The 16,379-nt window shown below is 39.6% G+C and overlaps 1 protein-coding gene and 1 long non-coding RNA gene across 2 annotated transcripts; both read left to right on the forward strand.

Moving 5' to 3' along the window:
- The first annotated feature begins 392 nt into the window (after positions 1–392).
- On the forward strand, positions 393–7,457 carry LOC127150860 (uncharacterized). The gene is given in 5 exon segments (XM_051089550.1): positions 393–1,317; positions 1,402–1,470; positions 2,293–5,041; positions 5,044–5,396; positions 7,410–7,457. Coding segments are annotated over 3 exon segments (2,598 nt in total). The 5' UTR covers positions 393–1,317; positions 1,402–1,470; positions 2,293–2,844.
- A 112-nt stretch (positions 7,458–7,569) lies between these two features.
- On the forward strand, positions 7,570–9,714 carry LOC127150832 (uncharacterized). Its single transcript, XR_007823431.1, has 3 exons — positions 7,570–8,494; positions 8,579–8,647; positions 9,470–9,714. It is a non-coding gene; the product is annotated as an uncharacterized LOC127150832 (long non-coding RNA).
- The last annotated feature ends 6,665 nt before the right edge of the window (positions 9,715–16,379 follow it).

Raw genomic sequence — 16,379 nt, forward strand, 5'->3', positions numbered from 1 at the left:
GATATAATTGGAAAAATAAATCTAAACGTTCGTATACCAAATCGTGTTACCAAATATATTACGCGCACATTGTTGACGGGGTATTTTTTGGTATTTTACACGTTGGGCCTCTGGACTTTTTCTATCTTCGGAATTGTTCTATACAATGTAAATATTTTGCCGCTTTTTTATATTTTTGAAAACACCCTTATACAAAATAACCCTTAGTTTTTTAAAACGGTAGTTGAAAATGGACAAGAAAATATGAAAACTAAAATACGAAAACTAATTATGTTGAGATTTGTGCTTTTTTTTCTTTTAAGAAAAAAAAACATTAATGTAACGCCCCAATGATCTTGTATCCATTTTTCTTAGTATTATTTTTTATTTTATTTTATTTATTTATTTATAATTAAATAATGGAACTTATATCATTAAGATTTGGATTTTTCTTTTTTAAAGTATTAAGTAAACTCCAAATGAAATTATCTTGGTATTTAAGATTTTTATACGTATTTAAAAGTTGAGGGAAAGGAGGGATTTGTTGAGAAATTGGGTGAAATTTTAGAGAGAGAAGGGTGAAACTTGGAATTAATCAAAGAAGAGAAAAGAGGGAAATTATTTTATAAATAGGAAAAGAAAAGGAAAAGAAAAGGAAAAGAAAAGGAAAAGAAAAGAGAAGAGGGAGAGAAGAAAACCCTAGCCGCGCCGCCGCCGCCGCCGCGAGCCGCCGCCGCCGCCGTCGCGAAACCCTAGCCGCCTACCCACGCCACACGCACAGCCGCGCCAGAATTCGTCCAAGCTTCCTCGCACGCCGAAGCCGAGTCGAAGCCGTCCATTCACGCGTCTGCAAGACGACTGGAAGCCGAAGCCACCCCTCGCGCCGCTTCGATCCGAGGCAGATCAGCCGAAACTCGTCGCGCCCCGAAGCCGAGATCCATCTCCACGTCGAAGCCGCGTCGCCAGCCGAACGCGTCTGCAAATCGGAGCCGCGAACGCGCCTACACCCGAGCCGCACCGAAGCCGCGAACGCGCCTGCCTCCAGCCGACGGACGAAACCGAACCCGGAACCACCACCCGCGCGTCCGAACCCGGAACCGCCCGCGCGCCCGAAACCGAAACCCGCGTCCGCGCCACACGTGCCCAGCTCTCCCCGCGTGCAGCCGCGCCGCGCCGTGCGTTCCGCGTAGCCGAGCCGCGCCCCCTCCCTGTAGCAAGCCGAGCCGCACGCGAAGTCCCTGTACCGAGCCGAGCCGCGCCTACGCCAAGCCGAGCCGGTCCTGTCTTCTTCCAGTCGAGCCGCCAAGCCTGTTTTGGCTCCTTCCACCTAAATTTTTGGTAATTTCCAAATTCCCTAGCCTGCCCAGTAATTAAATGAGTTAATTTGGAAATTTAATTAATTTAATTACTTTCCTCAAGAAGCAAATTGGACCAAATAGCTGCTGCAGCTTAGGACTTCCTCAGTAGGAACCCATCTAGCAACATCTCGAGGTAAGAGATTTCTACTACTAGCCCCATGTGAGAATTTGATGTTGCATGTTCCTTCAGTGACATACGATGATGGTTGGGCTTACGATGTATGATAATATTTTATCATGATCTGACGAATGACATGGCCATACTTCGGCATAATATTATAGTAATGAGAACCCTCGAACCATATGTGACTGTATGATAAGACTGATGGACTTATGATGTATGTGACTGTATGGTAAGATTGATGGACTTATGATGTATGTGACTGTATGGTAAGATTGATGGACTTATGATGTATGTGACTGTATGATAAGACTGATGGGCTTATGATGTATGTGACTGTATGATAAGACTGATGGACTTATGACGTAGGTGACTGTATAATGAGAACTATTAGTGACTGTTTGATGATAGCTGTAGTGGGGGATGAGATGGTGGTTATTTTCTGATGATAATTTGATGACGTATGCATATGTATGTTGGGATTGGGGTATCTGTTAACTTCTCCTATCTGAGTCGTACCTGCATGGGTGTCCTTCGGGATCACCACCTATTTAGGACTGTTAGGCTCGACGGGGCGCCAGTCCAGCATGACTATAGATATGACTCGAGCGACTCGACGGGGTCCTCGCATCCCGACGGTCCTAAGTGTCCCCTGGACACCGAAGACCAGAGTTATGTCCCTACGGGGCGCATGTTGCACGTGTTCGGGAGCGTGCCAGAGATTGGGTACTAGTTTCAGGACTCGATAGGAATGTTAACAGGCACCTAGTGGGACTAGTAGTGGGTCCCTTACTGAGTATTTTTATACTCATTCTCTTCATTTCATGTTTTCAGGTAGAGGACGAGGTAAGGGCAAGGGCAAACTGGCGAGCGACTCGAAGTGAGACCGTGAAGGGCCATAGGGGCTACCGCTTCCGCTTACCTTTATTTCAGATTTTCGCACTTGAGTTCGAGTACTTTCATTATTTACCATCTTTATGTAGATAGGGCCCGCTTAGGGATTTTAAACTTAACTCGTATTTCTACATGTTACTTTAACTATCTTTCATAAATAAATTTGCTAGATTTCTTTGCATTTATTTACACCAGATTTTATGACTTAAACACTGATCCTAGATTTAGTAACCACTTCGATTCAGCATAAAGAGTCGGGTCGTTACAGTTGGTATCAGAGCGCAGTGTTTTAGGTCCTGTAGACTGACTTATGATGTAAGTCATTTTGTTTTGATTTTACCTCACCCTATGGCTATACGGTCCTTCGTCACTCGCCAGGTATGCCTAAAGCTTTACAAATATTAAGATTATAATGTTGCCTGATTAGATTAGACTTAGAGAGAGAATATTGAGCTCTAGTGGTGAAAAATTTGTTGGTGAATTTTAGGAAGAATGCCGCCACGTAGAGGTGCACGTCGAGGAGGTGGCAGGGGAGGCAGAGGAGCCGGTCGTGGCCAACCGGCGGAGCAACCTGCCGCGCCGCCAGTCAACCCCGACGTACCAGTCAACCCTAATGCACCGGTCACTCAGGCGGATCTCGCCGCAATGGAGCAGCGTTACCAGGCCATGCTGCAAGCTGCTCTAGCGCCGTTCCTCGCTGCTCAGCAGAACCAGGCCGCCCCTGTTCAGGACCAGCCTGTAGTCCCTCCAGCCCCTGTTCAGGACCAGCCCGTCATCCCTCCAGCCCCGGTGGAAGCTCAGCCGGTGCCAGTACAACTGTCAGCTGAGGCCAAGCACTTGAGGGATTTTAGGAAGTACAACCCGAAGACTTTCGACGGATCCTTGGACAACCCCTTTAGAGCCCAGCTGTGGTTGACATCCATAGAGACGATCTTCAGGTACATGAAGTGCCCAGAAGACCAGAAGGTGCAGTGTGCAGCTTTCTGTTTGGAGGATAGGGGGACTGCCTGGTGGGAGACTGCTGAGAGGGCGCTGGGAGGAGATGCCAGCAAGATCACATGGGAGCAATTCAGGGAGAGCTTTTATGCTAAGTTCTTCTCTGCCAACGTGAAGCACGCCAAGCTCCAAGAGTTCCTAAACTTGGAGCAAGGCAAACTGAGCGTGGAACAGTATGATGCCGAGTTCGACCTGTTGTCCCGTTTTGCCCCTGATGTGGTAAGGGATGAGGCCGCCAGGACTGAGAGATTTGTTAATGGCCTCAGGTTAGACCTCCAGGGTTTTGTACGAGCTCTTCGACCAACCACTCATGCGGATGCTCTACGCATAGCACTGGATCTGAGCCTGCATGAGAGAGCTGGTCAATCTAAGGTTGTCGGCACAGGGTCAGCCTCGGGACAGAAGAGGAAGGCGGAGGCGCAGCCCGACGTAATACCACAGCGGACTCCGAGGTCAGGAGGTGTCTTCCAGAGACACCGTCGGGAGCTGGCAGCAGCTGGGAGAACTTTGAGAGAGCTACCCACTTGTACTACCTGTGGGAAGGTCCATGGAGGACAATGTTTAGCTGGGAGTGGAGTCTGCTTCAGGTGCAGGCAGCCGGGGCACACCGCTGATGCGTGTCCTCGGAAACCCTTAGAGACGACGCCACGTCAGCCTTCTGCTCCCCAGCAAGGGAGAGTCTTTGCCACGAACCGGCAGGAGGCCGAGCGAGCTAGTACGGTGGTGACAGGTACGCTCCCAATCTTGGGGCATTATGCTTTGGTACTATTTGACTCGGGGTCATCGCATTCATTTATATCCTCTATTTTTGTCAAGCATGCGGGTTTAGAAGTAGAACCGTTGGGTAGTGCCTTGTCTGTCTCTACTCCTTCTGGAGAGGTCCTTTTGTCTAAGGAAAAAATAAGGGCATGTTGGGTAGAAATAGCAAACCATACCTTGAATGTAACTTTACTGGTGCTAGATATGCAAGATTTCGATGTAATTTTAGGCATGGATTGGTTGTCAACTAACCATGCAACCATAGACTGTTTTAATAAGGAAGTAGTCTTTAACCCTCCTTCCGGGGATAAGTTTAAGTTTAGAGGAGCAGGCATGGTGGGTATACCCAAGGTCATCTCAGCAATGAAGGCGAGTAAGCTACTTAGCCAGGGTACTTGGGGTATCTTGGCGAATGTAGTAGATATGGCAGAACCAGAAGTTTCCCTATCTTCCGAACCAGTAGTAAGGGAGTACCCTGACGTTTTCCCCGACGAACTCCCAGGACTTCCGCCTCCCAGGGAGGTAGACTTCGCCATTGAGTTAGAGCCCGGCACCGCCCCTATTTCTAGAGCTCCTTACAGAATGGCCCCAGCCGAGTTAAAGGAGTTGAAAGTCCAGTTACAGGAGCTGTTGGACAAGGGCTTTATCCGGCCCAGTGTATCACCTTGGGGAGCCCCAGTGTTGTTCGTGAAGAAGAAGGATGGGTCGATGCGCCTTTGCATTGACTACCGAGAATTGAACAAGGTGACAGTTAAGAACCGCTACCCCTTACCCAGAATCGAGGACCTGTTCGACCAGTTACAGGGGGCCACCGTCTTTTCCAAGATCGACCTGCGATCAGGCTATCACCAGTTGAGGATTAGGGACGGTGATATTCCCAAGACGGCCTTTCGTTCGAGGTACGGACACTACGAATTCATAGTGATGTCCTTTGGTTAACTAATGCCCCTGCAGTGTTCATGGATTTGATGAACAGGGTGTTTAAGGACTTTCTAGACCAATTCGTCATAGTCTTCATTGACGATATCTTGATCTATTCCAAGACTGAGGCCGAACACGAAGAGCACTTGCACCAAGTCTTGGAGACCCTTCGAGCTCATAAGCTATACGCCAAGTTCTCCAAGTGTGAGTTCTGGTTAAAGAAGGTGACATTTTTAGGGCACGTGGTTTCCAGTGAGGGAGTCTCGGTGGACCCAGCTAAGGTCGAAGCGGTGACCAACTGGCCTCGACCGTCTACAGTCAGTGAGATTCGCAGTTTTCTGGGTCTGGCAGGATACTACAGGAGGTTTGTAGGAGACTTCTCACGCATAGCCAGCCCATTGACCCAGTTGACCAGGAAGGGAACCCCTTTTGTCTGGAGCCCAGCATGTGAGAGTAGTTTCCAAGAGCTTAAGCAGAAGCTAGTGACGGCACCAGTCCTGACAGTGCCTGATGGGTCGGGAAGTTTTGTGATCTATAGTGATGCCTCTAAGAAAGGACTGGGAGGTGTCCTGATGCAGCAAGGTAAGGTAGTTGCGTATGCCTCACGCCAGTTGAAGAATCATGAGCGGAACTACCCTACCCACGACTTGGAGTTGGCAGCTGTAGTCTTTGCACTGAAGATATGGAGGCACTATCTGTACGGTGAGAAGATTCAGATTTACACCGACCACAAGAGCCTGAAGTATTTCTTCACTCAGAAGGAGTTGAACATGAGGCAGAGGAGGTGGCTCGAGTTGGTGAAGGACTACGACTGCGAGATCCTGTACCATCCAGGTAAAGCAAATGTAGTGGCTGACGCGCTGAGTAGGAAGGTTGCACATTCAGCAGCGCTAATCACGAAGCAGACCCCCTTACTCAGGGATTTGGAGAGAGCCGAGATTGCAGTCTCAGTAGGTGAGGTTGCCGCACAGTTGGCTCAGTTGACAGTTCAGCCAACCTTGAGGCAAAAGATCATTGCTGCTCAGCTGAGTGATCCTTACTTGGCAGAGAAACGTCGTATGGTAGAGACGGAGCAAGGTGAAGAGTTCTCTATATCCTCTGATGATGGCCTTATGTTTGAGGGACGCCTGTGTGTGCCGGAAGACAGCGCAGTTAAGACAGAGCTTTTGACTGAGGCTCACAGTTCCCCGTTTACCATGCACCCTGGGAGTACGAAGATGTACCAGGACTTAAGGAGTGTCTATTGGTGGAGGGGCATGAAGAGGGATGTAGCAGAGTTCGTCAGTAGGTGCTTGGTGTGCCAGCAGGTGAAGGCACCTAGGCAGCATCCAGCAGGGTTGTTGCAACCCTTGAGTGTGCCAGGGTGGAAGTGGGAGAGTGTGTCGATGGACTTTATCACGGGACTGCCCAAGACCATGAAGGGCTACACGGTGATCTGGGTTGTGGTCGACAGACTCACGAAGACAGCCCACTTCGTGCCAGGGAAATCCACGTACACTGCCAGCAAGTGGGGGCAGTTATACATGACGGAAATAGTAAGACTGCACGGAGTACCAGTATCCATCGTTTCAGACAGGGATGCCCGTTTCACTTCGAAATTTTGGCAAGGGCTCCAACTTGCATTAGGTACGAGGCTGGACGTCAGCACGGCATTCCACCCTCAGACTGATGGTCAGACAGAGAGACTGAACCAGATTTTGGAGGATATGCTGCGGGCCTGTGTGCTAGAGTTTTCAGGAAGTTGGGACTCCCACCTGCATCTAATGGAGTTCGCCTATAATAACAGTTACCAGGCTACCATTGGTATGGCTCCGTTTGAGGCTCTGTATGGCAAGTGCTGTAGATCCCCTGTCTGCTGGGGCGAGGTTGGAGAGCAGAGGATGCTAGGCCCCGAGTTAGTGCAGACTACCAATGCAGCCATACAGAAGATCCGAGCTCGTATGCTGACCGCACAGAGCAGACAGAAGAGTTACGCTGATGTACGACGTAAGGACCTCGAGTTTGAAGTGGGAGATATGGTCTTTTTGAAGGTAGCACCGATGAAGGGCGTTCTGAGGTTCGAGAAGAAGGGGAAGTTGAGTCCACGTTTCGTGGGGCCATTTGAGATACTGGAACGGATTGGCCCTGTGGCTTATCGTTTGGCCTTGCCCCCATCCCTCTCAGCAGTGCATGACATATTCCATGTCTCCATGTTGAGGAGGTATGTCGCAGACCCGACGCACATCGTGGACTTCGAGCCCCTACAGGTCAGTGAGAACTTGAGCTACGAGGAGCAGCCTGTCGAGATCTTGGCAAGAGAGGTCAAGAAGCTTCGTAGTCGAGATATTCCACTAGTCAAAGTCCTCTGGCAGAACCATGGAGTTGAAGAGGCCACGTGGGAGAGAGAAGAGGACATAAAGGCCCAGTACCCAGAAATGTTCGAGGATTAGAGCTTTCGAGGACGAAAGCTTTCTAAGGGGGGAAGTATGTAACGCCCCAATGATCTTGTATCCATTTTTCTTAGTATTATTTTTTATTTTATTTTATTTATTTATTTATAATTAAATAATGGAACTTATATCATTAAGATTTGGATTTTTCTTTTTTAAAGTATTAAGTAAACTCCAAATGAAATTATCTTGGTATTTAAGATTTTTATACGTATTTAAAAGTTGAGGGAAAGGAGGGATTTGTTGAGAAATTGGGTGAAATTTTAGAGAGAGAAGGGTGAAACTTGGAATTAATCAAAGAAGAGAAAAGAGGGAAATTATTTTATAAATAGGAAAAGAAAAGGAAAAGAAAAGGAAAAGAAAAGGAAAAGAAAAGAGAAGAGGGAGAGAAGAAAACCCTAGCCGCGCCGCCGCCGCCGCCGCGAGCCGCCGCCGCCGCCGTCGCGAAACCCTAGCCGCCTACCCACGCCACACGCACAGCCGCGCCAGAATTCGTCCAAGCTTCCTCGCACGCCGAAGCCGAGTCGAAGCCGTCCATTCACGCGTCTGCAAGACGACTGGAAGCCGAAGCCACCCCTCGCGCCGCTTCGATCCGAGGCAGATCAGCCGAAACTCGTCGCGCCCCGAAGCCGAGATCCATCTCCACGTCGAAGCCGCGTCGCCAGCCGAACGCGTCTGCAAATCGGAGCCGCGAACGCGCCTACACCCGAGCCGCACCGAAGCCGCGAACGCGCCTGCCTCCAGCCGACGGACGAAACCGAACCCGGAACCACCACCCGCGCGTCCGAACCCGGAACCGCCCGCGCGCCCGAAACCGAAACCCGCGTCCGCGCCACACGTGCCCAGCTCTCCCCGCGTGCAGCCGCGCCGCGCCGTGCGTTCCGCGTAGCCGAGCCGCGCCCCCTCCCTGTAGCAAGCCGAGCCGCACGCGAAGTCCCTGTACCGAGCCGAGCCGCGCCTACGCCAAGCCGAGCCGGTCCTGTCTTCTTCCAGTCGAGCCGCCAAGCCTGTTTTGGCTCCTTCCACCTAAATTTTTGGTAATTTCCAAATTCCCTAGCCTGCCCAGTAATTAAATGAGTTAATTTGGAAATTTAATTAATTTAATTACTTTCCTCAAGAAGCAAATTGGACCAAATAGCTGCTGCAGCTTAGGACTTCCTCAGTAGGAACCCATCTAGCAACATCTCGAGGTAAGAGATTTCTACTACTAGCCCCATGTGAGAATTTGATGTTGCATGTTCCTTCAGTGACATACGATGATGGTTGGGCTTACGATGTATGATAATATTTTATCATGATCTGACGAATGACATGGCCATACTTCGGCATAATATTATAGTAATGAGAACCCTCGAACCATATGTGACTGTATGATAAGACTGATGGACTTATGATGTATGTGACTGTATGGTAAGATTGATGGACTTATGATGTATGTGACTGTATGGTAAGATTGATGGACTTATGATGTATGTGACTGTATGATAAGACTGATGGGCTTATGATGTATGTGACTGTATGATAAGACTGATGGACTTATGACGTAGGTGACTGTATAATGAGAACTATTAGTGACTGTTTGATGATAGCTGTAGTGGGGGATGAGATGGTGGTTATTTTCTGATGATAATTTGATGACGTATGCATATGTATGTTGGGATTGGGGTATCTGTTAACTTCTCCTATCTGAGTCGTACCTGCATGGGTGTCCTTCGGGATCACCACCTATTTAGGACTGTTAGGCTCGACGGGGCGCCAGTCCAGCATGACTATAGATATGACTCGAGCGACTCGACGGGGTCCTCGCATCCCGACGGTCCTAAGTGTCCCCTGGACACCGAAGACCAGAGTTATGTCCCTACGGGGCGCATGTTGCACGTGTTCGGGAGCGTGCCAGAGATTGGGTACTAGTTTCAGGACTCGATAGGAATGTTAACAGGCACCTAGTGGGACTAGTAGTGGGTCCCTTACTGAGTATTTTTATACTCATTCTCTTCATTTCATGTTTTCAGGTAGAGGACGAGGTAAGGGCAAGGGCAAACTGGCGAGCGACTCGAAGTGAGACCGTGAAGGGCCATAGGGGCTACCGCTTCCGCTTACCTTTATTTCAGATTTTCGCACTTGAGTTCGAGTACTTTCATTATTTACCATCTTTATGTAGATAGGGCCCGCTTAGGGATTTTAAACTTAACTCGTATTTCTACATGTTACTTTAACTATCTTTCATAAATAAATTTGCTAGATTTCTTTGCATTTATTTACACCAGATTTTATGACTTAAACACTGATCCTAGATTTAGTAACCACTTCGATTCAGCATAAAGAGTCGGGTCGTTACAATTAATATATATATTGTGTATAAGCTTGATTCTAGAAAACTAAAAACAACACAATAATCTATAGTATATAAAAGGATGGAAGTGGAGAAACTTTTTGTTCCCAATCTTATCCTTACTTTTAGTTCATTTATTTGTTTCTTACTTTGGTTTTTAGTTGACATTCCCTTTTCATATTAACTCTTTTATATTTCTTTTAACCTTTCAAATTCTTCCTTTTCAAATTTTTGGGTATAAATATCTCATTCATTTTTTTTTCTCATTCTTGTTGACAAGTCACAACAAAATGCTATGAGTGAAGAATAAATCAAATCATGTTTTTCTATTTTTTTTTTTTATCGTTTATATTTTTATATAGAAGTATACAAACTTGTATATTCCTTCATTTATAGGTTTTTTTAAGTACACAACATAAGTTAGGAAAACTTGAACCACAAACTTCGTGATTAATATGTACATATGTTTATGTTCTTTATGTTTATGTCATGTAATATTGAGAATTTTTTTTTAGTGTAATTGGGAATGTTGCTCATGTTTTTTTCTTCATTTAATTTTTTTATTAAAACCATTTTATTAATGAAATGATTGAGTGACTTATACTTTGATTTTGTTAAAACAATGTTGTTGGAATTTATTAAGTATTGATAAAGGTAAATAAAATGTGTAAAACAAGGAATATTAAAGCCTTTCCTTTTAATTTTTTTTTTACCTACAAAATCATTAAAAAAATTATGATTTCACATTTACAATTTCTTAATTTTAAAAGAAATATGATTTTGGTGGATGTTTTACCCTTTCATTATAACTTTTTTTAGTCTTGCTTTCGTGGCAACTTTATCATTCACATAAATTTAATATTGTTTGTGGTCATTTTCATATTCAACAAGATAAAAGTTATACACTTCATTAACTTTTCATCTTATTATTAAAAAAAAAAAGTTATGATTCTATAACTGGTATTAGTTATTGCTATATGTTATTAAGGCCATAATGTAACTTTTTCATCTTCCATAACTGATATTACATAATGTTATATGTTAGTACACAACTTAACAACTTTTCAATCTTCCACTTTATTTGGATATATATAGATTAAATGGTTAAGTTTGCAACATATAAGCTTAAGATGTTTAGAAATGAAATTTGAATTGTGCAAACAAATCAAATTCAAAGATACATTTGAAAGATGACACAATTGTCTTTTTACTAAATAAATTTATTTTCCACTCATTACGATGTGAATATAAAAAGAATATAAATATGCAAATATTAAAATGATTGTTCCAAGTTTATAAAGTTAAGTTAAAACTATAACTTTTCTAGGTGTGATTTTCACGTGCATCGTACGCGTTGCTTACTAGTTTTTTTAAATGGGTCTTAAACTTTAGTTTTCAATTTGAAATTATTTTAATGTTTTCTCTTGGTTTTTGTTCTTGTAAGGAAAAACAACATAACATTCATTTTTTTTTCCTTCTAAACATGATCTTGAATTATAGAAATACTCGTAAGCAGTAGAAACCATATTTATAAGTTTAATTAATCCTTAAAATATCAAAAATTAAAAAGTCTAAGCTCACTTAATTTGTTAACATTTGGTATTTTGTTTTTTAAAATTAAATTTAATAGAAACAATATCCACTTATAGTTTTATATTTTTTTTTCTTTCACTTTTTAAAATTTATAAAACAAAGATAACTTTTAAAAACTTGTTTTGGTTGGTAGAATGTAACTATAATTTTAATTTTTAGTGTAATAAAATTAAAATAGTAATGGAAAAATTAGTAAGAAACAAATTTTAATTTAAAAAACAAAAGACAAAAGCAAAGGCAAGATGGTTATAAAAAAAAAAAAAAAAAACGGATGAAATGATTATTCCGATTGGTTTCAAATAAAATATTGAGATTAAGTTTTGCTTAGATTGAAATATTTAATTGGATAAAATGTTTAAAAGTCATAAATTGATTGAGTTTAAAATCTTATTTATAAAGATTATATTATATTTTAAAGAACACTATATACTAATTTTCTTACTCTCCAAAAGTCTTTCTTTTCGAAGCTGTCGATAAAAGAAACTTTTGAAATGGGCCAACTCTTTAATTAATGAGAAATCCTTAAGACTCTTAAATACATGTGCTTCATAACTGACGTTGCCTCTATTTCAAGAAAAATATAAATAACACTTGAGCTGAATTTATATTGACATAAAAAATACTTCATTTGGATTATTTCTTTTTACAATTTCTGTAAAATCAAATAAACAAAATTGTGAAGATGAGAAATAAAATAGGCATGCATCTCCATCCATGTGTCTTATATATGTTAGTTTCAATTTTGTAAATTTCGTTCACAGTGATAAATGATCATGGGAAGTAATCTCAATGGTTAGAAGGAATTTTACTTTTAATCTTAAAACGGTAAAAAACTTTTAAATCTAACTAAAAATTTAGTGGTTCCTTCCGTAATTTTAGACTATTACGGTGTATCTTTGTTATTATTACAAACATTTTTAAATATAACAAAATAAACCAAAAAAATTATTTATAAAATATTGCAAAATTTCATAAAATTATGATAATCGTTGACCACATTGACAGAAAATCATAGAAACGTTTTATTATTTGTCAATGACAATTATCATCTTTGATAGAATCTAAAATTTTATTAAATATTCCAAGTTTGTTCTTTTCTTTTTTTCCTCGCGATTCGTCTTTCTCCTGTTATTTCGTCTTCCCCGTCTTCCTTGCGATTTCGTCTTTATTCTTTTTCTCTTTTTCTTTTCTGTGATTTACTTTCCATCGTTTTTCTTCTTTTCCTCCGTTTTTTTTTTCACTTCGATTTCTTTCCATCGTTTTTTTTTTACGCATTTACTTTTAGGTAACCAAATCTAAACGACTGTGTACAACAAAATAGCAAAATCTAAAAGATCGTGTATAAAGAATCTTGAAGTGTATAAAGAATCTTGAAAAAAATCATTTAGATTGGAGCAGCCAAATGTAAACGATCGTGTATAAAAAATCTTAAAATAATCATTTGGACTGGAGTAGCCAATGTAAACGATCGTATAAAAAAAGTAAACGATTGTGTAAATAAATCTAAACGATCATGTAAAGAAATCTAAACGATCGTGTACCAAAAGAATTAAAAAAACGTGTAACAAAATTAAACGATGAAATTGAAAAGATAAATTGTACCCATATCTAAACGATCGCGTATAAATTGTAGTCATATCTAAACGATCACGTATAAATTGTAGCATATCTAAACGATCACGTTGTAGTCATATCTAAACGATCGCGTATAAATTATAACCATATCTAAACCATCGCCTTGTAATCATATCTAAATGATCGCGACTTGTAGCCATATCTAAACAATCACGTACAAATTATAGTCATATCTAAACGATTGCGTATAAATTGTAGCCATATCTAAACGATCGCGTATCAAACAGTAGCCAAATGTAAACGATAGCAAATATATTACAGGAACGTTATTGACGGTGTGGTTGATGGGACATTTTTGGTATTTTACACGATGGACTTGTAGGTTTTTTCCGTTTTTGGAATTGTTCTATAGAGCTTAAATATTTTACCGCTTTTTTATATTTTTGAAATGACATCTATAAATAATGTAATTCATTTTGTTATACCTTTATTATTTTAGTTATACCAATTTAAGTCTAAAAATAATAATTATATTTAACATATGTGCATTTTGTTTGATCCCTGATTATTAAATTTTAATTTATTCCGTACTTACTTTTAGACTAACTGAGATAAACATATTTAATAAAATCACCATATGACTGCTCTCATAATAACTAGGACATTTAGATTTTTAAATATGCATGCCCTCTTAAATAATCACTCACAATATACAAATTTGAGATATTTTCAAGGTTGCTCTTTCATAGACGTTTTCAAATCAACCAACACACCTTACCATTCCTAATTGAATAAGGAATTTCTTATGCAATTAGTTTTAATATTGACAGTATGGATCGAATAGAAAAATTAAACCTACAACTTTAAAATCAATAACAATTTTATGAATTATTTTTATTTTAGATTATCAATTAAATCGTATTTTTAATATATGTATTTTTTCTAAAAGATTATTTTATTTAAAAATAAAAAACAATCCATTAATAAAACAATCCAGCTCAATAGAACCAAAAGAATTTAAATTAGTTTACAATCAAATTGAGATGAATCGGCTAGAATAACATGATCAATATTATTATTTTCATGCAGCATACACTAATGTAATGAATCACTTGGCGCCTAAGTCTTTAGATATATATATATATATACATACATTAATTAAAGGTGCTTATTAAATACCCATCGTCCATTAATGACACATGTGAGAGTTACAAAATGAAAAAGATGTCCAAGTGCTCAAGTACCAAAAGAGAGAAGGGAAATTAGTAATAAAGCAGTGGTTTTGTATTGAAAGAAAAATAATTTCCAAGATACTTATATTTTTTATTAGAAATTTATCTTTAGTAGTACAAGTCAATGTGAAAGCTTGGATTAAGTAGAATATACCTCAAAGAAATTTATCATTTTATTTTGTTTGTATTATGGTTGACTTGGACCATTCTCATAACTTTATGTCTTGACCATTCAAACATTCAACCAAATAACAAACAAAAACAAAAAGGATAATTATTGTACATTATTTGATCAATGGAATATATAATTTTATTTGCTCCTCTGAATGGGTAAGTTCCAATCTTCAATTTAGTTTCATAAAGGGACAATTTTCTTTTCTCCATATAATTTTATAATTCTATAAAATATTAAATATCACCTACCATTTCCGGACATCGTTTAATATTAAGTTATATATTATTTTAAAAAGAAAAAAAGTAGTCTATAGTATCGCTTTTTTACTTATTACAAATATGACAAATATGACAAGTAATCAGATATATCCTACGGCTATTAAATGGTTCTCCGCTTTTAAATTTACTACTTTTACAATTTAGAAAATGTAGTGACATAGACTTTATTATCATAAAAAAAATTCTATTTTTGCAAACGCCTCTTTTGAAAATGGTTGCCTCTCTATTTATGTAACACTCAAAAAAATTTAAGGTAATTTTGTTACTTAATTATCTTTAATAATTTATGACTAGATTATTGTAGGTGTTACATTAATTGGAACTGGGAGCTAACGAACTTATTTGGGAAATTGTATTGGGTGGCACAATAAAAATCTAATTTAGCAATATCAGCACTAACCTTTTCAATTTTGCAAATATAGCAACTTTTTAATTTTGGTTGATATTTCTTATTTTATTTTTTTTTCATTATTCCAAAATTGTCATTCTCTGTTGTTTTCTCTTCCTCTTTCGTTTCTTTCTTTATCGTTCTCCTTCATTCTTCATTTTCTTCTTCTCTTCTTCGTCGTTCTTCTTCACGATTTCTCCTATTCACCTACTTCTCTTCTCCTCGTTTTCTTCTGCCTCTTCTCCACCGTCCTTCTCTTTTCTCTTCAGTTTCTTTCTTTTAGATTTCTCCCTCTTCGTCGGTTTTTTTTTTTTTTTTTTTTTTATCATCTTCTCCTTGTCTTCTTCTCCTATTCTCCTCATTTTTTCTCAAGGAAAACAAGAATTATGTATGTATTTCTTCCCTTTTTTTGAAGCCCTAATATTATTTCTTTGAATTGCTCATATATTATTTATTAAAATTAGGGCTATGATTTGTTCTTCCTCGTCTCTTTTATTTGTTCCTAATATCTTTTATCGAAAGGAACTTCGTAGATCAGTTTGGTTTTATTTAGTTACGTTCGGTTCTGTTTTTTTTTTTTTTTAATTTGTATCAGTTTTTTATATCAGCGGTATGATATACTTATATTATATGTATTAGTTGACTGATATACTTACTATGTGTTTTTTATTTTCCCAAAATTGTTGCAGTTCATTATAATTATGGTTAAATTGGCTCTAATTGTTTTTTAGAGTGGTCAATGGGATGGGCAACATTACTACGTGGATTACAAAACAAATTGTGTTTTGGTTGATGGAGTGATATCATCATTTGATTCTTTTGTGAACTTGATTCATACTAAAATTCAGGTTGAGTCATGTATTGAACTTTCAGTTTTAATTTGTTGACTATAGGCGATAATGATGTTCAACATGTTATTAAGATTGTAAACATACCATAATAACTATATCGACAATACATAAAGTGTATCATGCTTAGTGCATCAGATGTATTTAATTGATTGAGTGTATCAACAACATATCAAGTGTTTCAAACTAATAATATGTATCAATGAAGTTTAACAAGTGATTAAGTGTATTACGTCTATCAAATGTATCAGCAAACAAACAAATGTATCAACGATATATAAAGTGTATCATTCTTAGTGCATCAAATGTATTTAATTGATTGAGTGTATCAACAGTTGAGCAAGTGTATCAACAACATATCAAGTGTTTCAAACTAATAATATGTATCAACGAAGTTTAGCAAGTGATTAAGTGTATTAAATCTATCAAGTGTATCAACAAACAATAACAACTGTATTAACGATATATAAAGTGTATCATTCTTAGTGCATCAAAGTGTAT

This window comes from Cucumis melo, chromosome 9 (assembly GCF_025177605.1).
Source record: "Cucumis melo cultivar AY chromosome 9, USDA_Cmelo_AY_1.0, whole genome shotgun sequence".
Taxonomy (NCBI): domain Eukaryota; kingdom Viridiplantae; phylum Streptophyta; class Magnoliopsida; order Cucurbitales; family Cucurbitaceae; genus Cucumis; species Cucumis melo.